Source organism: Triturus cristatus, chromosome 6 (assembly GCF_964204655.1).
Source record: "Triturus cristatus chromosome 6, aTriCri1.1, whole genome shotgun sequence".
Taxonomy (NCBI): domain Eukaryota; kingdom Metazoa; phylum Chordata; class Amphibia; order Caudata; family Salamandridae; genus Triturus; species Triturus cristatus.
The window spans coordinates 1,849,354,430-1,849,376,575 of NC_140589.1; the positions used below are offsets into that span (position 1 = coordinate 1,849,354,430).

Genomic DNA, 22,146 nt, shown 5'->3' on the forward strand with positions numbered 1-22,146 from the left:
GGCTGTTTGAAACTGCAACGTGAAGATGGGCAGACATGGGCTCCCCAGTCTAAGTGTAACTGTAGCAGGTTATTATCAAAAAAGGTCTGACCAAGATATTCTCCAGTCACTTTCCCTGTATGGACCGCTGGGTGGCAGAGAATATGGTCCCATCATACATGCAAGTCGTTGGGTGGGGAGTAGATCTTCGCATCTGGGTATAATGTATGCCAGCTTTCCAGGAGAGACCAATGGGCGAGCCACTGTGTGAGTCCCGCCGCAGTCGCCACTACAGGGGAGGTCGGTAGCGGGGGTGTCAATGATCAAGGGCAGGGTCAAGTACGCTGTTAAAGTCCCCTCCAATGAGCCACTGGATTTGTTCCCACATCGTAAGGATAATCGTGAGGCAAGCCAGGAAGGCCTGCTGGGCTACGTTCAGGACATAGATGTGGACCAGTAGGAGCTGACGGCCATCAAGCAGGCCCTCCACAAATACGTATGTTCTATCATGGTCAATTTCGGTGACAAGGCATGTAAAAGGAACAGCAGGATGTATCCAGACCAACACCACTCGGGCAAACCCATAATTTGTAGTGCAATAACACTGCCCTTGCCACCTTTTGTGTAACTGGACATCTTCACCCCGCCATGTGTGTTTCCTGGAGAAATGCAATGTGAGTGTTGCTCTGCCGTATGTATTGTTCAAACTAAGCGTGTTTTTATGCACTGTCCCCATTCCCCGCACATTCCAAGTAGGTACCTGTAGTTTATTCCTGGTGCATTAGAGGCATGGGGTAGATGCATAACCCAATGCCATGTAGGTGTGTGGTGTATGACCTGAAAAAAGTAAACAGCAAGATTAACATATTCCTCAACTCCTCTCCCAGAGTAAACCCTAAACAGGAAGTACCCAAACACTGAACAAGCAGACCTATAATGTGGGAACTCTATTAGCAGGGCCTCATCAGGGTCTCCAGCTAAAACAGAGAGAACATTGTCTGAAGGTGGGGGGCGACTAGTAACATAGGCCAAAACCCAGTCTCCAAATATGAGAGAGTGGTAGTAAAGAACACTATTTGAACCTACTCCTCTGGTCCTGCACAACACTGTTGTAACATAAACGGACAGTTGACGTGTTTGCCAGCTTCAGTGTGAGGGTAATGACCAACGGGGGAGATGACAATACCGGAGAGAAAGGAAGGCCCCATCCATTGAAACATACATGTTTCATTAACAAAGAATTCATCAAAGCCAACCAATCAACAGTTTGCAGGGTGACATTCAGTAGTACCCAGAGCATCCTTGAGTAATTTTATCTCCTGCATCCTCAGCATCAGGACCACTCGGTTGAAATCTATGGTTTGGAACTGAGACTGGAAAACCCTCTGGTGTCCAGGTAACTGCCCAAATCTACCTCATTGGCTCCCCAGACCTACTCCCTGTTGGATTTGGTCTCCCAAGCCGGGCCAGAGTAGCTTGACGAACCTTTACAAACATTTTCAACAGTTTTGAAACTATATGGTTGCCAATACTTGTTAGCCACTGGATTTAAAAATTGTGTTTTCTTCAAAAACCTGGATCTCCAGAACCCTCAGGTAGATTTTGCTCATCATTGACTCTAATAATCCATAAAAATATAATCTATTTTTATAAATTGTGTTTCTTTTGTGTTGCGTGGCTTTCTTATTTCATTGTTTGTTACCGTTAAATGCTTTACACTAGTTCCTTTCTTCAAGTTTTGCTGCTCAAAGCCATAACTACCCAGGGTTGACCTTAAGGTAGTAATAACGAGAGCATGACTGGACCCAAGATAGTTTTTGTGAGTGTACTCCACCGTAAGGCCACACATGCCATATAATACACCCAAAACCTCAAGTTTCTTCTCGGTTTTGCGAATTCTCAGCATTTTCCACATAGTCTTTATACTTTAGAAGTTAGAAAGAGGATATGCCTAAACGCACCAGTCTTTTGATTTCCTTGGACATCAGGAGTAATATTTTTATTGTAAAAAATACCCTTCGTTTTTGCACATAGGTTTAACTATTGCCTGAAATGACCAGGGCAACAACAAATATTTTAAACAAAAGATTGTTGGTTTCTTTTGACAAAAACGACTAATTATAGTGCACATGCTTTCCTTAACAACTGTACTTGTTTATAATGCTAGTGTGTACTGTGTCTTGCACAGGTCTTGGAAGCCTTGCACGTCTTTTATTCTGCACAGGTCTTTGGTTTGTCTGCCTTTCTCGGTTCTTTGGGTTGATTCTCATGCCTTGCGCAGGTCTTTAATTCTCGTTCCTTGCACGGGTCTTTGACTCTTGTGATTTGCAGAGGTCCTTGATTCTCGTGCCTTGCACAGGTCTGTAATTCTTGTGCCTTGCACAGGTCTTTGATTATCTTGCCTTACACAGGTCTTTTATTCAGGTGTCTTGCACAGGTCTCTTGATTCTCCTGCCTTGCACAGATCTCTAATTCTCATGCTTTGCACAAGTCTCTGATTCTCACGCCTTGCACAGGTCTCTGATTCTCACGCCTTCCACAGGTCTCTGATTCTCACGCCTTGCACAGGTCTCTGATTCTCACGCCTTGCACAGGTCTCTGATTCTCTTGCTTTGCACAGGTCTCTGATTCTCACGCCTTGCACAGGTCTCTGATTCTCTTGCTTTGCACAGGTCTCTGATTCTCTTGCTTTGCACAGGTCTCTGATTCCCACGCCTTGCACAGGTCTCTGATTCTCACGCCTTGCACAGGTCTCTGATTCTCACTCCTTGCATGGGTCTTTGATTCTTGTGCTTTTCACAGGTCCGTGATTCTCCTGCCTTGCACAGGTCTTTTATGCAGGTGCCTTGCATAGGTTTCCGATTCTTGTTTTCTGCACAAGTCTTTGATTATCCTTCCTTGCACAGGTCTCTGATTCTCATGCCTTGCACAAGTCTCTGATTCTCCTGCGTTGCACAGGTCTCTGATTCTCCTGCCTTGCACAGGTCTCGGATTCTCACTCCTTGCATGGGACTTTGATTCTTGTGCTTGGCACAGGTCTTTAAATCCCCTGCCTTACACAGGTCTTTTATACAGGAGCCTTGCACAGGTCTCTGATTTTTGTTCTCTAAACAAGTCTTTGATTATCCATCCTTGCACAGGTCTTTGATTCTCTTGCCTTGCTGCTTTGCACAGCTCTCTGATTCTCACGCCTTGCACAGGTCTCTGATTCTCCTGCCTTGCACAGATCTCTGATTCTCCTGCCTTGCACAGGTCTCTGATTCTCTTGCCTTGCACAGATCTCTGATTCTCCTGCCTTGCACAGGTCTCTGATTCTCCTGCCTTGCTGCTTTGCACAGCTCTCTGATTCTCACGCCTTGCACAGGTCTCTGATTCTCCTGCCTTGCACAGATCTCTGATTCTCCTGCCTTGCACAGGTCTCCGATTCTTGTTTTCTGCACAAGTCTTTGATTGTCCTTCCTTGCACAGGTCTCTGATTCTCACGCCTTGCATGGGTCTTTGATTCTTGTGCTTTGCACAGGTCTTTGATTCCCTTGCCTTACACAGGTCTTTTATTCAGGTGCCTTGCACAGGTCTCTGATTCTCATGCTTTGCACATGTCTCTGATTCTCCTGCCTTACACAGGTCTTTTATACAGGCGCCTTGCACAGGTCTCTGATTCTCATGCTTTGCACATGTCTCTGATTCTCCTGCCTTACACAGGTCTTTTATACAGGCGCCTTGCACAGGTCTCTGATTCTTCTCTGCACAAGTCTTTTATTATCCTTCCTTGCACAGGTCTCTGATTCTCACGCCTTGCACATGTCTCTGATTCTCCTGCCTTGCACATGTCTCTGATTATCCTTCCTTGCATAGGTCTCTGATTCTCACGCCTTACACAGGTCTTTTATACAGGTTCCTTGCACAGTTCTCTGATTTTTGCTCTCTGCACAAGTCTTTTATTATCCTTCCTTGCACAGGTCTCTGATTCTCACGCCTTGCATGGGTCTTTGATTATTGTGCTTTGCGCAAGTCTTTGATTCTCCTGCCTTACACAGGTCTTTTATTCAGGTGCCTTGCACAGGTCTCTGATTCTTGTTCTCTGCACAAGTCTTTGATTATCCTTCCTTGCACAGGTCTCTGATTCTCACGCTTTGCACATGTCTCTGATTCTCCTGCCTTGCACATGTCTCTGATTATCCTTCCTAGCATAGGTCTCTGATTCTCACGCCTTACACAGGTCTTTTATACAGGTTCCTTGCACAGTTCTCTGATTTTTGCTCTCTGCACAAGTCTTTTATTATCCTTCCTTGCACAGGTCTCTGATTCTCACGCCTTGCATGGGTCTTTGATTATTGTGCTTTGCGCAAGTCTTTGATTCTCCTGCCTTACACAGGTCTTTTATTCAGGTGCCTTGCACAGGTCTCTGATTCTTGTTCTCTGCACAAGTCTTTGATTATCCTTCCGTGCACTGTCTTTCATTCAGGTACCTTGCACAGATCTTTAATTCTTGTGCCTTGCACAGGTCTTTGATTCGTGTACCTTGCACAGATCTTTAATTCTTGTGCCTTGCACAGATCTTTAATTCTTGTGCTTTGGACAGGTCTTTTATTCAGGTGTCTTGCACAGGTCTTTGATTCTTGTGCCTTGCACAGGTGTTTGAGTCTTGTGCCTTGCACAGGTCTTTGAGTCTTGTGCCTTGAACAGGTCTTTGATTCTTATGCCATGCACGGGTCTTTGAGTCTTGTGCCTTGCACAGGTCTTTGATTCTTGTGCCTTGCACAGCTCTTTAATTCTTGTGCCTTGCACAGATCTTTAATTGTTGTGCCTTGCACAGGTCTTTGATGCTTGTGCCTTGCACAGATCTTTAATTCTTGTGCCTTGCACAGGTCTTTGATGCTTGTGCCTTGCACAGATCTTTAATTCTTGTGCCTTGCACAGGTCTTTGATTCTTGTGCCTTGCACAGATCTTTAATTCTTGTGCCTTGCACAGGTCTTTGATTCTTGTGCCTTGCACAGATCTTTAATTCTTGTGCCTTGCACAGGTCTTTGATTCTTGTGCCTTGCACAGATCTTTAATTCTTGTGCCTTGCACAGGTCTTTGATTCTTGTGCCTTGCACAGATCTTTTATTCTTGTGCTTTGCACAGGTCTTTGATTCTTATACCGCTGCCGTAGTCTTCTTGGAGGAGTCAAGATCTCTGACTCAGAAAAGAGTTTCCTAGGCACTTGCTTGTGGTGCCTCCCTGGCATTTTGCAGTTCTGAATTACCCGTGACCGTAGTGTACAGCTTTGTCTTGGTAAGACACTAGGACTGCAGCCTTTAATGAATTAGCCCACGTCCTGATGGTGCACATATCCGCCTGAAAGCACACTACCCACTCTGTATGCACTAAGGGGCCAGTGCACCATTTACAGAGGAGGCATCATCCTCAGTTGTTCATCCGTACCCTCTGGCAACATCCCTCTCCTGATGCTCGTCATCCACTCCACCTGTGCCGGGAAATAACCATCACTCTCTACCTGTCTTTTCAGTGCTGATGTGGTTCCTATCTGGCCTGTTCCAGAGCTCTTTCACACAGTACTGGACTGAGCTCCACCTAGACCTCTTACCCACAGGATACCCAGGGAGTAACATTCCCAAGTCCATTCCAGGAGGCAAGGCTGATCTCTGGGATGGAACACTGGAGCATCCCTTCCGCAGAGTCTGTGCTGAACCCCCCCTCGTCTCCACAGGGGCTGGGTTGTCTAGTAGGATCATCCCTGACTCTGAGTCCTCTGTTCATGGATGTTCATTCAGCAAAATGTCAGTAAGAGTGAAAGTGACACTTCCCGCTCCCTGACTTCATGGACCTCTGAGATTTGACTCACTAACCCCCATTCACCTCCCCCCCCCCCCCCTCCCCATTCTTATCACCCTATTTACTATTGAAAAGCCAAGGGCAGAACCAATGGTGAGTACATCAGAAAGTAAATCTGGCTCACTGCCTACTCTTTCTTTCTCTGCTCACCTTTATCTTCCCTGAGATATGGGGCAGCAGGGGCAGTGCCAGGGGTACCAAAGGAAAGCCTGAAGCGGAAGCTACTACCCCTTGCTACCCCTAACTGGCATCTATGGGCAAGCCGCTATTCTCAACAAAGGTACAGGAGTTCCTGTTGTGGAGGTGGGACCCCTCAACAGTATTTACTGGGACAGGAAAGAGAGGTGTGGGAGTAGCAATCTCAAACCAATAGGTCAGGTGCAGTGCTTCCCAAACTGTGTGTGAGAAGGTGGTTCTGACCATCTTATCCACCTGCATCTTTTGCTTTTAGATCACCTAGTTTTTGACCTTTTTTCTGCGGGAGAGCCTCTTAACCTGTGACTCATCCTTGATAAACTCATGGTAAAATGGATTGTACGTGGTTACTGCCAGGGTTCACCTTTTAAGATAAGGGTGCCTGCGGTGCAGAAAGGATGGTTACACATGGACACGTGTGCACATGTGTGTACACATGTGAGAGGGCTGTGCATGGGAGACTCATGTCGTGCACAGTCCAAGAACTGCTTGCAGGTAGACTGGCGCGGAAGGGACTATGCAGAGTTGGATAGTGACCTCTAAAAGGCCTTATAATGGGAGGTACACATACAGTGAAGTCTTTGTGCTTTACTTTCTTTGACTGTAGTGACGGTCCATTATATTCCTATGGAAAAGGCTACCTTAGGGCGCAGCTTAAGTTCCCTTGGGTCTAGAGACTCCAGAGTGCACCAATATGCACTGTAACCTGTGTGAAAAGAACAATTCTGTAAAGCCCAAAAGCATATCTGTACAACTTATAGGTCATCCAGGAATGTCATATTTCTTTGCCTCAGCTCAGGATCAGACCCCCAGGCCTTTTGCCATCCTGCTGGGCTGGGTTAATTACTTTTCTCTCCAGCTACAGGAACAAAGGCCTCTCCCATCGAAGGAAGCAATTAACAGTGCTTAAGTCAGCCCCGAAGGAAGACGTAATTGGGTGAGCTACTCTGCATCAATCAGCCAGCTGTCATCCAGTGCCAGGCTGAGGGCCTGCCCCAGCCAACTCAACAAAGGAGGGAGTCCAGACTTCTGGAGCCCAGCCAGAGGGTGGGCTCCTTTGAAGATTTGCTGGGGGAAGGCTCTGGCAGTGATGTCAAAGAGGGGTGGAGTTGAGACCCCCAGAGCCCATGTGGCAAGTGCCTCCTGGGTGACTCAATTTTGAGCTATCCCAGAAGACTGGGCAGGGAGGTTGGAACAGGGGCAGAGAGATGAATTGGCACATCAGGATAGGCCAGGGGCACAGCCCTGCTAGCACCCTTCGCCCCCACTTAAAAGGTCTTGCACAAGGTAGAGAGCTCTCTTGGTTGTGCTTTTCTGCTGGACAATGGACTTGGAGGCAGCCACCAAGAATAACTGGAATGAGGAACCCCCTGACTGCCATCTGACCCCAGGACCAGTGGGGCACTTCCCCAGGACCAGGGACACAGGTCCCCTTAAACCTCTGAGGACCAGTTGAGGGAAAGATTGAGCTTCTGTGTGAGGAGGAGAAGAGGCCCAGAGGAAAACCAAGTCAAAGGCTGGTGTAGGGAGCGAGTAAAACAAGCTACCTGCAAAGTTTGTCACGTTTGGAGGCCAGGAGGCCTGATGAAGTGCTCCAAGTGGCTAGGACTCGCTACTAAGAGAACGAGCCAAAGATAGTCTAGATCGGCCCAACTGGCATGTTTTGGGCAACATTTAATTTAACACAAGCGGAGCTCCGCCGCAGTGTAATCGTTGTCCTTCCAGGGGGTACCAGGCCTTGGTGGTTGCCCCTGAAATGTAACGAGGGAGCGCCATCGTGCCCCCTTGCGATGCAATCAAGGTCTCCAGAACTACATCCCTCGCCCAAGAAAAAACAATACGAGGAGTGTGCCACTGCACCCTCCTCGTAATATGAAGAACCTGTCCAGGACCCCAACCTTGGGCCTTGGCGAATGAAGTGAAGACGGGTAGCGCCATCACACATCCCTCGTTGCTGCTTGGCAGGCCCAGGACCCCATCCCTGGTCCCCGCGATGAAGTTTGAGGAGTGCTGTAGCAGTCCCCCATGTGACCCCGTCTGCCCTCAGGAGCTGGAAGACCAGAAATGAAGAGCTGGCTCCCTCTGCAGCATGCAATGATGCTGGCCGGTCCGGCAGCCGGCGATAGCAGTGTGTAGTGAGGTCGTGGGGTGCCCTGGTGGGACCAGGCACCCTGAGAAAAAGCAAAGCGCTGTTCTAATACGCACACATAAGAAAAGCGAACAAAGGAAAGCTGATTCGTCTGTATCCAGTACAGCGGGAGAGCAGATGTTCAAATATTCAGGTAACCAGCGCATGAAGCGCTCTATACTGGCCTGCGGGGCTCATCAGTACTTCAAATGAAAAACCACCCGTTTGCGGCTTGTGGTGACCCCACAAGAATGGGATCTCCACCAAAATGTTCCCAAAGTGCGGGGGAGCTGCAGGAGCAGCTCAGCTCCCCTCAGAGTGCCAGAGTCCTCACTCTGCTGGGTGGGACTCAATGGCGATTAACGCCGCAAGGTTTTCGAGTGTTTTTAAGCTTTCCCCTGGGTGGGTCTTTTGGTTTGCAGTGGGGAAGGTTGTGCTCTCTATGGGTAAATATTATGGTTGCAACCAGTTATGGCCTGAAAGTGTTTAACATGAACTTCCATGTTAAGAGACATCCTCTAGGGGGACAGGTGGTAATTACACAGGTGTGTATCTACCAAAGTGGCTCTTTGTGAAGTGCAGGGTTTTTATTTATGTTGAAAGTGTCTTTGCTGCAAACACCCTCTAGGAGCGAAGGACTATAATTACAAAGATCTGATTATAAATGTGATGCACTCAGGGGCTAGGTTTAAAGTGCGTGTTTCATGTTAAAGTAGTTTTGATGACCCAAATCACCTAGACATTTTCCCTTGTGAATGCTTTAATGAAGTAAATACACTGACAACCAATCATATGCCAAGTAAATCTACCTTATTGCCAATATTAGGTGCACCTTCATTCACAGTAATATTACATCGTAATACAAGTGAAGGTTTTGACGTGATTTGTTGTTCTAGGCCTCCCTGGGAAGGGGTAAGAATGATTACGCAATGTCAGCCAAAAATATTTATATCATCTTGTGTATATTTGTAAATTCCTGCACAGTATTGAGTAGGGTGTGTGTAATGAATGTACTTTTCCCGTTTTCGAAAAGAAAAAGCACAGACTGGACCATCATTTATTGTGTGTTATTATTGTGTAGCTGTGAATGGAGATTACTACCTCACACCACCTCCCTTGAGTAGGCCTTGGACTGCTCTACAACCCTACCCTGGTAGAGTCAAGCGCTGCAATGGGATGTTTGGTTCTCAGTGGAGGACAAATGGAGACCCATTACTTGTGCAGGCCACACTACTAATGACTCATTTTCTTACACTGTGTGATTGGGTAGCGACGATTTTTGGTGGGTCTCGAAAGTTCAATCAGTAAATAAAGATGCCTTTAAATTCTGTATTCATCTTGTCACATTTGGCGCACTTCAAAGACAGAGAACAAATGTCGGGCGATGTCTTCTGACAAACTGCTGCTTATGTGTTTTTAACGTGGGAATCGGTGTTTACAGACCCCTCTATCTTTGCAGTCACAGACACAAAAGTAAAGTGAATCATGTGACAATCTTGCTGGGGTACATGAAGTGTGAAATGAAAGTCTGTAGATGTCATTTTTTGTAATGCACAACAAAATGTAATAGCATTAAATGAACTGTACACATTCAGCAATTAGGAAAGAAAAAATGAAGTATATTTGTTTGTAATTCTGAATTCTGATGGAAACAAAGATTTTAATAGGATCAAAACAAATCAAATACTTTACATGATGATGCAGGAATGATAAATATTCACAGAAACGCGTTTTTCACACATCATCATTTTGTGCAATGTAGTTTTATCAGTATAATTGTATATTTGTGCAAATTTAGGGGCCATTTAAATGGAAAATGTGCTGTCTGTAAATTATTGCGCTCTACCACAGGATGCTTTAGGTACATAAAAAATATTGTGCCTCATTTTCAATAAAGCCAGGTGGGTAACAAATGTTTGTTGCTCTAAGAAATAATTTGTGGTTGTAAAAAGTTTGGGAAGCAGTGCTCTAGAGAATTTAATACAGAAAATGATTCTTATTTTCATGCTTCGAACCATTTATGGCAAGTGGTAACATTTAGGTGACTCCCTGTCTCCAGCATTGAGAACCATGTACGTGCTCCGGCTCCCTGGGAGTGCACAATTGTTTGTCATGCACGGTATTCTTGTTAATGCTTCCAGTGTGTGATCTCCCTCTCAGCTCTGTGCAGTAATGTTTTAATGGTATGGCCCATAGGTTTACAAGCCTCGCCTCTTTCTTCCTCTCCTAGTGAGCATTGAGTCCATGAAGGACAACATTCAGGATGAGGCTGCGACCATGTGGCAGCTGAACCATCACCGCGTCCTAAAGCTCTACGCGGTCTGCATGCGCGCCAATCCCGTCTTCATTGTCACCGAATACATGAGAAATGGCAGCCTGAAGAAGTACCTGAAAGGTAAATGTATGACAGAACAGGCATCCACAAAGGTTTGCAGAAATCCGTACTCATTAATATTCATGAGGTACAATTTCCTCTTCACATCCTTACCATTCGCTGAGAGTGACACATGCTGGGGGAGGGGACGGCCCTGCATCTCTGCATTCACACTGGTAAAGTATTGTTCTTGCAACTCCTGCCCCTAGAGGCACAGGAGTTGCAACACATTAAAATGGCAGAATGTGAAACAGACCTGGCAGTAGCAGGCTCCCCCTGGTTACCACAACTGCCACTCACGCAGCTGGAGGTGTCCCTCACAGACACCCTTCACTTTGTGATTGGTGAACGAATGCTCTTTGTGAGCGGTTACCGACTGCTCTTTGTGAACAGTGACCGGCTGCTCTTTGTGAACGATGAACGACTGCTCTTTGTGAGCGGTAACCGACTGCTCTTCGTGAACGGTTACCAACTGCTCTTTGTGAACGGTTAACGACTGCTCTTTGTGAACAGTTAACGACTGCTCTTTGTGAATGGTGAACGACTGCTCTTCGTGAACGTTTACCGACTGCTCTTTGTGAACGGTGAACGACTGCTCTTTGTGAATGGTGAACGACTGCTCTTCGTGAACGTTTACGACTGCTCTTTGTGAACGGTTAACGACTGCTCTTTGTGAACAGTGAACGACTGCTCTTTGTGAAAGGTTGCCAACTGCTCTTTGAGAATGGTTACCTACTGCTCTTTTTGAGGGGATACAGAATGCTCTTTGTAAACGGTGACCAACTTCTCTTGCTGCGTGGTTACCAACTACTCTTTGTGAATGGTTACTGACTGCTCTTTGTGCATGGTGACCGACTGCTCTCTGTGAACGGTGACCCACTGCTCTTTGTGAACAGTAACTGTCTGCGATTTGTGACCGGTGACCGGCAGCTCTTTGTGAACGCTTACTGACTGCTCTTTGTGAACGGTGATGACTGCTCTTTGTGAAAGGTTACCAACTGCTCTTGGTGGACGGTAGTCGATTGCTCTTTGTGAATGGTGACCGACTGCTCTTTGTGAATGGGTACCGACTGCTCTTAGTGAATGGTGATGCTTGCTCTCTGTGAACAGTTACTGATTGCACTTTTCGAGCAGTTACTGGCTGCTAATAATAAATAATAATAAAACCATTTCTAGAGCGCCTGGATACACTAACATAGTGTGTCCCCGCGCTAACAAATGCCGCTGCTCCCCTAAAAGAACAAAGTCCGGGGCACGCCCGAATCCAAATACAAAAAAAAGGTTAGTTTTTACACAGAAATAGGTGGGTTTTCAATTTTAATCGGAATCTTGCTTCAGAAGGCTCCATGCGAAGATCAAGAGGAAGCCTGTTCCAGTGTTTGCAGGCTAGGAACAGTGGCTGCTCTTTGCGAATGGTGAACTAGAATTTGTGGACGGTTACTGACTGCTCTTTTTCAGTGGTTACTGATTGCTCTTGTTAAATGGTTACTGCCTGCTTTAGTGACCGATTATCGACTACTCTAGGTAAAAGGTGAATAACTGTTCTTTGTGAATGGTTACCAACTGCTCCTTGTGCATGGTGAGCGACTGCTCTTTGGGGAGAGTTAGTGGCTGGTTTTTGGGAGGAAGCACAGTGGCTGGAGTCTTGGTTAGCAGGATCCTAGCCAGACCTACATTTGACATGGTAAGTACTTATGTACCTCCACAATTGGCTACTGGTGTACCCCTATAAGTCCATAGTATATGGTACTAAGGTATCCAGGGCATAGGTACACCGGGGGTCTCTCATGGGCTGAAGCATGCATTATGCCACCCATGGGTGACCACTCAAACTGTGACTACAGGCCACCATTGTAGCCTGTGTAAGCTGGTGCTAGAATCACTTATGACAAATATAAGTTTCCTTATATCTGAGGGCACTACACTTAAAACCTATAAGTCACCCCTAAGGTAGGCTTTTCAATCCTGAAGGCAGGGTGCTAGGTTATAAGTGTGAGGGTGCCCCTACATGAGCAGGACACCCCTACAAACCCTGCGGTCGAATCCCTAGGCTTTGTAAGTGCGATCAGCCATTTTGATGCATATAGTGTCCATGCGTCATTACGTGATGGCTAACTTTTTAATGGCTGTGCCGAACCTGGGCATGTGTTGCATCAAACATGTTGGAATCATAGCCCAACACCATTACCAGTGTTGGAGGTATGATTCCATGCACTGGGGCGCTCCTTCAGGAAGTCCCCGGTACTCCCGGTAACAGCCTCTCAGGGTCGGCTAGCAAGCTACTGCTGCTGCCGATCACATACACAGTTCTGCCCTCCTGCTGCCGAGCTGAGCTCAAGCAAGGTACGATAGAACAATAGGTTTCCTGTCAAACGGAGGTGTGACCCACTCCTAGACAGGACTTAGTGTATTGGGTTGGAGTGGAGGTACTTGCCAGCACCATCAGACTGCTTTGAAGAGCACATTTGGGGCCGTCTTTGCATACTCCAGTTTGAACCAAATCAGGTAGCTCTTGGCTCCCTGTTAAAGATCCTGGAAGAAGCACAGACACAGACGACGAAGAAGACTTTCAGAAGAGCTAGACCAGGAGCAGCAGGAGTCTTCCTTGATGCAGTCTAGGCTCCTGGCAAAGTACAAGTGTCCAGCCGGTCGAAGAGTTATAAGGTTTCAGGCTCCCGCTCTTTGCGAAACTGGACAAAGGACATGGGAGTATCCTCCCCTCTGTCCAGCCCCTCCTCTGGTAGGAACCCACTCAGTCATCCTAACCCCTTTCCTAGGGTATGAAAGGGCTTACCTGTGGGTGGGTCCTCAGATTCGTCGTGGGACAAGACTCACGCCTGAAAGTGTCAAGGTCACTGTCAACACTTCTGAGCCGTCCGACATAAGTTGGCATTGCTCTTCCGTGCCTCCTGGTCACCTCCTAGTGGCATAGACTCGGTTCTCTCTGCTTACAGGTTCTCTTCTTCAAGAATCCACCCTTGGACAGTCTTCTCCAGTGGCTTCTTCTTCAAAGTCTCTCATTGTGGTCTACAGCGGTTTCTGACGTCACCTCACACCTATGCACCTGGCTTCCCTGGTGTAGGTGTCCTGGTTCCTGGGGTATCCACTGATGGGGTGACTCTCCAACCTTCTGTCTTCTATGGGGTTTCTTCAAAGTCCACTGGGAAGGGTCCTTCTTAAAAACTGCAACCGCGACTTTTCCGTTGATTTCTATTGGACACATGACTGTGTTTCCACTCTGCACACAGCTCCGTGAGGTTCCTGGGTACTAACCTTGGGTTGTTCCTAGTTTCCCCAGCTCCTCTCAGTCTCCTGGTCCAAGCCCCAACTTCAGTTGCTGTTTGCTTTCCACTTTTGTAGTATATGGTTTGGTGTCCCCCTGGAGAACAGTCTATTTTGTGCTTACTTACCTGATTGCAATTGAAGTATTGTTGTGTATTTGGGTTGATATTTCTAGGTAGAAGATATACCAATTTGTTAGTGAGTGTTGCGTAATAAATAGACATCTTTTTATATACATACACTGTTTGGTTCTTTTTCGTTTAACCTACACTACATGATTAAACTGGTAAAACAAGCTGCTTAACACTCCTTCAAGATGAGCCTGAAGGCTGCTCTCCACAGCACCCAAGATTCACCACACAACCAAGATCGACCTTTGGATGAAGCATCTAACAGCCCTCAACTGTTTTCCTCACATTATTGACTCCGCTAGGTCCATGGGAAGTAGACTAAACAGATACCTGAATATGCAGAATCATATCAGTAAACCATATCAGTAATGCCACCAAAGGAGTGAATTACCAGATGAGTATTCTAAGGAAACTTAAACCCTTCCTCCTATAGGAAGACTTTAAGCTTGGTGTTGGACCCGGCCTCGTGGCGTGGCCCTTACCCCCGTGGATTGTGCCCGTTACCCGCCCCGGCCTTCACGGGCCACCCTTCTGAACTGCACCGAGACCCCTCATCCTGAGCTGCACGAGGTCGCGTACCCCTCGCGGCTCCGCCATCTTGTTGGCCTCCACGTGACACTGTGCACCAGCCAGTGCCACCCCGCTCAACCCGGCCCCGACCCCAGCGAAGCCCCGACATCGAGGCACCACGAACTGGCCAGGGGGTGCCGCAGGAACCATTCATCGCCCCCGGCGGAGGACAGTATCGATGGGACCCCCAACTGTCCTCCCCTCTCTAGGTGTGATCGCCCTGCACCTCTCGTGGGCCTGGCGCCTCTCATGCTGGGCGTCTGGCCACCTCCACCCGGCTCCTCCGCCCCCACCGGGCGCCTGGGTCCGGACATCAAAGGGCTCCAGACCTATATCTGGGGCGACGCCGCCACAGACCGGCAGTAGTATCCCGGAGTCGAGAGCCCTGCTGATTGAATCGCGGCTGACCCCACGAAGAAGAACTTTTGTCGGAACCATCACGAGCCCTGCTGACTGCGTCGCGGCTCCTTCTTGTGAACACCTTGAAGCCACCCGGAACATCGGAGCCCTGCTGACGCTGTCGCGGCCCAACCTCGCTGAAGCCTCCCTCGGAGCCCTGCTGACGACGTCGCGGCTCGAGTTGAGCAGAAACCATCTTGAGAGCCCTGCTGATTTGATCGCGGCTCTCCACGAACTGAACGCCAGAGCCCTGCTGACGCCGTCGCGGCTCGACCCCTCCGAGATCCGGAGGCCCTCCAGCTTGAGGATAAGAACTGGGCCCCAGGTGCCCTCGTACCGCACCCCTGCTAAAGACTGTCCCGCTACCCCTACCCTTCCAAAGAGACACTGAGACTTTTGGTGGATCCCTCGATCCCTTCGTGTAAATATTGACCTCGTAACCTTTTTATTGCTGATAATGAATTGCTTGTCTTGAGACAACCTCCTCGAGTCCTGTGTGGTGGTGTTACTGTGCTAGTACGTGATAGGAGAAGGATCTCTCAGGAGACTTCTCGGCAGCGCTCGGCTACTTCGTACAGAGGGAGGGCCCCCCTTGGTGGTCTCGCCGACTCCTCGGGGTCCGCCTTCCAACATTTGGTGGCCAGCGACGGGATCCGAGCCGAACGCAGTACGTACCAGCCAGTACCCACTAGCTACCCATCCAAACGAACAGTAAATCATGAGCAGCCAGGAAAACAACGCGACAATGGAGTTCCAGCCCGAACGGCTGGAAGAATATACGCACAAAGAGTTAAAACAGTTCTGCAAAGCCAAAGGCATTACAACCACCGGCCTAGGTACCAAAGAGGAGATGCAGAAAGCTCTGAGGACATGGCTGGAGGCCGGGGCGGGCCCCTCCCAGGAAGAGGGTCCCTTGCCCCTGACTGAGACCACATCAACCGCACTGACTCCGGCAACCGGAGGAAGAAAGAGCCTAGAAACCGGCCTCTCCGAAGAAGAAATACGAGAGCGGAAGAAGGTACGGAACCACGAGCTAGAGCTCGCACGACTGCGGCTGGACGGCGAACTCCAGCTGGCGGAAAAGAAACTAGCCCTAGAGCAGCTACGGCTTCAAGAGGAGATAGAGGAGAAGAGGCGACACCGGGAGTTGGAGGAAAATAAACTGACCCTTGAGCACGAGCGCAGTCTCAAGGAGCTCGAAATCAAGGCCAAGAACGGAGAGACCAACGCCCCCAGTACTAGAGACACCCTACCGCCTTCCGAGACCAAGGTACATATCCCGAAAGAGGTCGTCAAGGAGTACTACAAGAAAGACGACATTCAACAATGGTTCAAGGCCTACGAGGTGGCCATGACCTCTCATCGGGTGCCCCGAAAAGACTGGGGCGCGGGCCTGTGGGGGCGGTTCCTGAGTGAGGGTCGAGACACACTGCTCCAGCTGCCGGAGGAGGTGATGACCTCCTACGATCACATGAAGGCGGCCCTGCTCACCCGCTACGGGCTAACAGCGGAGATGTACCGCCAGCGGTTCAGGGACTGCAGGAAAATCCCGGGTACCACCTGGGTGGAGTATGTGGACTTTTTCAGTCGGGCCCTAGAAGGATGGATCAAAGGCAGCAAAGTAACCACCTACGGGCAGCTGGTCGACCTCATCGTGTGGGAACATCTCTCCAACAATTGCTTCGTGGAACTGAGGCAGCACCTCCTCGACAGCAAGATGACCGACCCGCGAAAACTCGCCGTCGAGGCCGATCGATGGGTCAACTCCCGGGTCCCCCGGAACTCAATGGGGGAGTACCAGAGGAACCCCACCGGACCCCCCCGCCAACGCGGTGGAGGGGGAGGGCCGAACAGGAACCGAGACCCTCCCGCCGGGGCCCCCAGGAGCCCCCCTCGAGGGCCACCGCAGCAACAACTCTCCCCGAGCCTAGCCCGAAGGGGGGCGCCCCCGGCCAGACCCGGACCTCGACCACCAGTAACGTGCTACAGCTGCCAACAAACCGGACACTATGCCAGCGATCCGGTCTGCCCCCTGAGCCGACGAAACGGGGCCGGCAGGCCCCCGCCCCGACAGCTGGCGGCCGCCGCCCTGGGAGAAGAATAAGAGGAAGAGGAGACCCTCGACCGAGGGACCACTGAATGGGAGCCGGCAGCCATGTCCTTGGTCTGCCTGGGTAGCCGAGAAATGGTACCCTGCACCCCCATCCCAAGCAACACCCAGAAGTACCGGCAGCAGGTCACGGTCAATGGACAACGGGCCGAAGCCCTTCGTGACACCGGCGCCAGTGTCACCGCTGTCCGCTGCCACCTGGTGACCCCCGAACAGATCCTACCGAATGTGCTGTGCCCCGTCCGGACGGCCGACAACAGCGAAAGCCTGTGCCAGATGGCCCTGGTCCCCTTCGAATGGGGAGGGGTGACGGGCCTGCTGAAGGTGACGGTACGCGACGACGCCCCCGTCGACTGCCTCCTGGGGAACGACTTGGAGAGTTCCCCCTGGGCTCAAGTAGAGCGACGAGAGCACCTCCGAATGCTGGGACTATCCGACTGGGCCTGCGCCATCACCCGGTCCATGACCGCCCGGGCCCCCCGCTCCTCCTCGGCCTCCAGGGCCGCCCCGCCCGAGGGGCCCGCACCCCCTCCCGCCATCAGCGAGGGGGAGGCGGACACCGACCCTGGACCTAGTGAATCCTCCCCCGAGGAGATGGTTTCCCCGTGCGCCTTACCAGAGCTGACACAATGGCGACACGAAGGGGGCCCCACCCGGGAGCAGTTCCAACAAGAGCAGCAGTCCTGCCCCACTCTCGAAGGGGTCCGCCAACAAGCGTCCGCCCAAGCCAACGGGGACCAGACCGGCACCCACTGGGTCTACTGGGCCGAGGGCCTGCTATACAGTGAGCAGAAAGTGGCAGAACTCGGGGCCAGCCGAGTGTTGGTGGTCCCCCTCCGCTTCCGGGAGTTCCTGCTCAACCTGGCACATGATGTGCCCCTCGCCGGACACTTGGGGCAAGACAAAACGTACAGCCGTCTGGTGACCCACTTCTACTGGCCCCAGATGCGGAGAGACGTGGACAACCACTGCCGGTCCTGCCAGACCTGCCAAGCCAGCGGGAAGACGGGGGGTCGGGTCAAGGCCCCCCTCCAACCCTTTCCAGCCGTCAGCACCCCGTTCGAACGGGTCGGAATCGATATCGTGGGGCCCCTGGACCCCCAAACCGCCCTGGGCCACCGCTTCATCCTGGTCCTCGTGGACCACGCCACCAGGTACCCGGAGGTGGTCCCGCTGAGAACTATAACGGCCCCCGTGGTAGGCCGGGCCTTAATGGGGATCTTCTCCCGAGTGGGATTTCCCCGCGAAGTGGTGAGCGACAGAGGCACGAACTTTATTTCCAGGTACATGCGGTCCCTGTGGCAGCAGTGCGGGGTCACGTACAAATTCACGACCCCCTATCACCCTCAGGGGAACGGACTGGTTGAGCGGTTCAACAGAACATTCAAGGGAATGATCCAGGGCCTGGAAGAGCCCCTCAGGCGGAGATGGGATGTTCTGCTGCCGTGCCTCCTGTTTGCCTATCGGGAGGTCCCGCAGAAGTCCCTGGGGTTCAGCCCGTTTGAACTATTGTACGGACACCCGGTCCGCGGACCGCTCAGCCTGGTCAAGGAGGGCTGGGAGACGAAGCCCCAAGGCACCCCTCCTGACGTCTACCGATACCTCCTGACCCTCCGAAACCAGACCCGCAAGTTCCGAGCCATGGCCGAAGCCAACCTCGAGGCCAGCCAGGAGGACATGAAGCGGTGGTACGACCGGAACTCCTCTACCATAGAATTCGAGCCAGGTCAAAAAGTATGGGTCATGGCCCCGGTTGAACCCGGCGCCCTCCAGGACATCCACCTTCCAACACTTGGGGTCCAAGCTCTTGTGTTGCCCAGGTTGGACTACGGAAGCTCCACACTATGCTGCCTACCTAGATATAAACTGGCCCCACTAAGGGCCTCCCTTAACGCTGCTGCCAGACTTGTCTCCGGAACAAAAATAAATATTCACATATCCTCCTAAAAGCACAGAGCTGACTCCCTTATGAGACAAGAATACAACTAAAGATTGTTTGCATGACTCATGAAGCCCTGCATTTCAAGACCTCCAGATATTTGCCACAAAAGCTAGAATTATCGGGGGGGGGGTGCAGATCTTCACAAAGCGCAAGCTCCCTGCTACTGAAACCATGGATTTTCCACAAAAAGAAAACGTGCTTCAGAGTCTTCTTGGGTTTCCCCCCTAAGATTTGGAACTCTCTGCCGCCGGATGTCTGCCTAATCTCGTCTACCTCCTCCTTCAAGAAAGAAGTGAAAACACTTCTGATGAACAAGTTTTTGCCCTAAGATAATCACCTTATGTTTTATTGATAACACCGTCTGACTGTATACCTTATTGACTGTATACCTACCTACTATTCTTGTATGGCGTAGGACTACTACATTGATGATTCTCTATAGAGGGCAAATTTACTAATCTTCATTCATACATAGGACGAGTTTCTGTTTTCACAACTATATCCTGCCTTCCTCTCATGTAAAGCGCTCAGATACCCTCTAGGGTCATGTTCGCGCTATATAAAACTTTATAAATTAATAAAATAAAAAATAAAAACAGCTACTACTTTGAGAGCTTTCCATGGTTATCAAAGACCACTCTTTGGTTACCGACTGCTCTTTATGATCGATTACCAACTGTTCTTGGTGAATGGTAACGCCTGCTCTTTGAGAATGGTAACGCCTGCTCTTGGTGAATGGTAACGCCTGCTCTTTGAGAATGGTAACGCCTGCTCTTGGTGAATGGTAACGCCTGCTCTTTGAGAATGGTTACCGACTGCACTTTCTGGACAGTTACTGGCTGCTCCTGGTGAATGGTGGCCGAATGCTCTTTGTAAAGGGTTACCGACTGCTGTTTGTGGATGGCGAACACCTGCTCTTCATGAACAGTTAGTGACTGCTCTTTCACTGTAGTTACCCGCTGCTCTTTGTGAATGGTGACCTACTGCTCTTTGGGGAGGGTTATCATCTGGTCTTTGTGAATGATTAGTGACTTCTGTTTGTGAGCAGTTACTGACTGTACTTCGTGAATGGTACTGACTGCTCTTTGTGAACGGTTACGACTGCTCTTTGTGAACGGTTACCGACTGAATGGTTACGACTGCTCTTTGTGAACGGTTACGACTGCTCTTTGTGAACGCTGACCGACTGCTCTGTGTGAATGGTTACTGACTGCTATGGTGAGCAGTGAAAAAGAAAGGGCATAAAACCAGAGATGCACTAAGGGCTAATGTTTGTAATCAGTATGTTTTGGGATTTTGACACAATTGTGCCTCATGAGTCAACAGCTAGAAGTCGTAGGTTCCACATAGAGGAGCCAAGCGGACACGGCCTTATAGAGCGGATGACTTGGGACTTATATGGGAGTCTTTTGCCGACACCTTCTATTGGAATGCAATCTGTTTTGGCTTTTCTTTGCTAAAAAGGTTTTTACAAGTTTCAGAAATAGTCACAGAACAGTTTCTGATTGGTCAGCAGCATGGGATTCTAGAAATCTCTGGCAGAAAAACCACACATGCCGCCTATCTTTGTAATGAGAGTTCAATTCAGATCTTTTACCAAGAAGCTGTAATTCCGTATTAGAATACACCACAAGGTCAACAGTTCTGAAAATGTACTCTTTGGGGAGAACAGCATGATGCTTCCCTTACTCTCCCCATACATGTGCGAGCAGCCACAGTACATGCTTCATGTTCCTTTCACACAAAGACTACAGATGCAGCAGCAGCAATGTATGAGTTAAACATGTGTCTATACACACAAATACACAGATACAAAGCATGAGCAGCAGCAGTGCATGCTTCCATCACACACCTCGGTCTACTCGTCAGCCCTGAATCCCACCTCTAAGGATCCATACGCTCATCTTACAACAATGGTCTAAAGCAGATAGCCACCGGCGACAACCTTCACATGGGTCTCTCAAGCTTTGTTAATGGTATGAGATGTTCGGTGTACCGAATGGAGAGAATAAATCATGAAATACTTGGAATTGCTTCTGGAACACATTGATTTCTGTGTCTTTCAGATCTGAAGCTCAAGAAATTCTGCTCTTTTTTTCTTCATCCTCACCTCCTTGGGTGAGAGAGATCTCTGCATCGTATTGATCATTTCGATCTTGGTGCCCCAGCAGTGATGAGTACAGCATGTCCTAAGGTACCAGATCTTCATCCTAGGTCCCTCTGCCCAAATATAAAGCACACAGTATGTGCCTCTTACATCCATAGCTTTGAGTCCTAACATTTCTGAATGTTCAATATTTAGCTTCATGAAAACTGCAAGCCTGATGCAGGAACCGACATATAAATGCTGCTGTGTTCTGTGCTGTGGGATTGTTTGAAGGAGTCTTAGTCCACAGATATGACCTGATAGATTCATTTGTTGCAATCTGAAGCTTTTCTCACTTATCAAAAATCTACTAACATGGAATTTATCTCCCATTGACAGGTCACCGACCGAGGAAAGATCTGGAGTTCTTTGCGCTGGTGGATTTTGCTATCCAGGTGAGGTCTCTATGGGTTTTTAAAATAATATTTTACATTGCCGTATTCACATTTAGTCCTGTGAGGAATCAGGTTTTAGTTGAGGGGAGTGAGAACTCAAGTCAAGTAATAATCACAACCCACGTCAGAGTGAACCATTAAAGAGATTAAATGAACCCGAGCTCAGCCCCCGGTAGCTATGGCACAGAGCAGACAGGCTTAACTTAGTGGCAATGTGTAAAGAATGTATGCAAAACCAAAACAGTACTAAAGTCAAAATGCTAAATCTTAAAAATACAAAAATGAATTAGAATAATTCAGTAAAATTCGATCAATAAAATTACATCCAAATTACAAAAATCCAATAACAGGAACCAAAGACATGAACATTTGAGGACAATCTGTCTTCTGTCAAATTGCTGCTTATTCTTAAACATGGAGATTGGTGTTTACTTTTCATTCTCTACCTAAAAGGTGAGAGGAACTTGTAAATTGAATTATGTGACAATCTTGTTGGTGGCTGTAGGATGTTATTTGTTTCAACACAACAACATGTAAATGGACTGTACAAATATTTAAAAATATATCAGTAGTTTAAAAGTACGAATGAAACACTTTTGCAGTTCTAAATTGTGATAGAAACACACATTTTAATAAGATCAAAACAATCAAGATAC

The 22,146-nt window shown here is 49.0% G+C and overlaps 1 protein-coding gene across 3 annotated transcripts in view; it reads left to right on the forward strand.

Annotated features, from left to right (window-relative positions):
• LOC146822181 (tyrosine-protein kinase Src42A-like) overlaps positions 1–22,146 on the forward strand; it is a 351,567-nt gene that overhangs the window by 259,163 nt on the left and 70,258 nt on the right. For all 3 annotated transcript variants that reach the window (XM_085613317.1, XM_085613319.1, XM_085613318.1), the window contains exons 5-6: positions 10,372–10,536; positions 21,435–21,490. In XM_085613317.1, the coding sequence (XP_085469443.1) occupies positions 10,372–10,536; positions 21,435–21,490 (221 nt within the window). The remainder of the gene's footprint in view (positions 1–10,371; positions 10,537–21,434; positions 21,491–22,146) is intronic.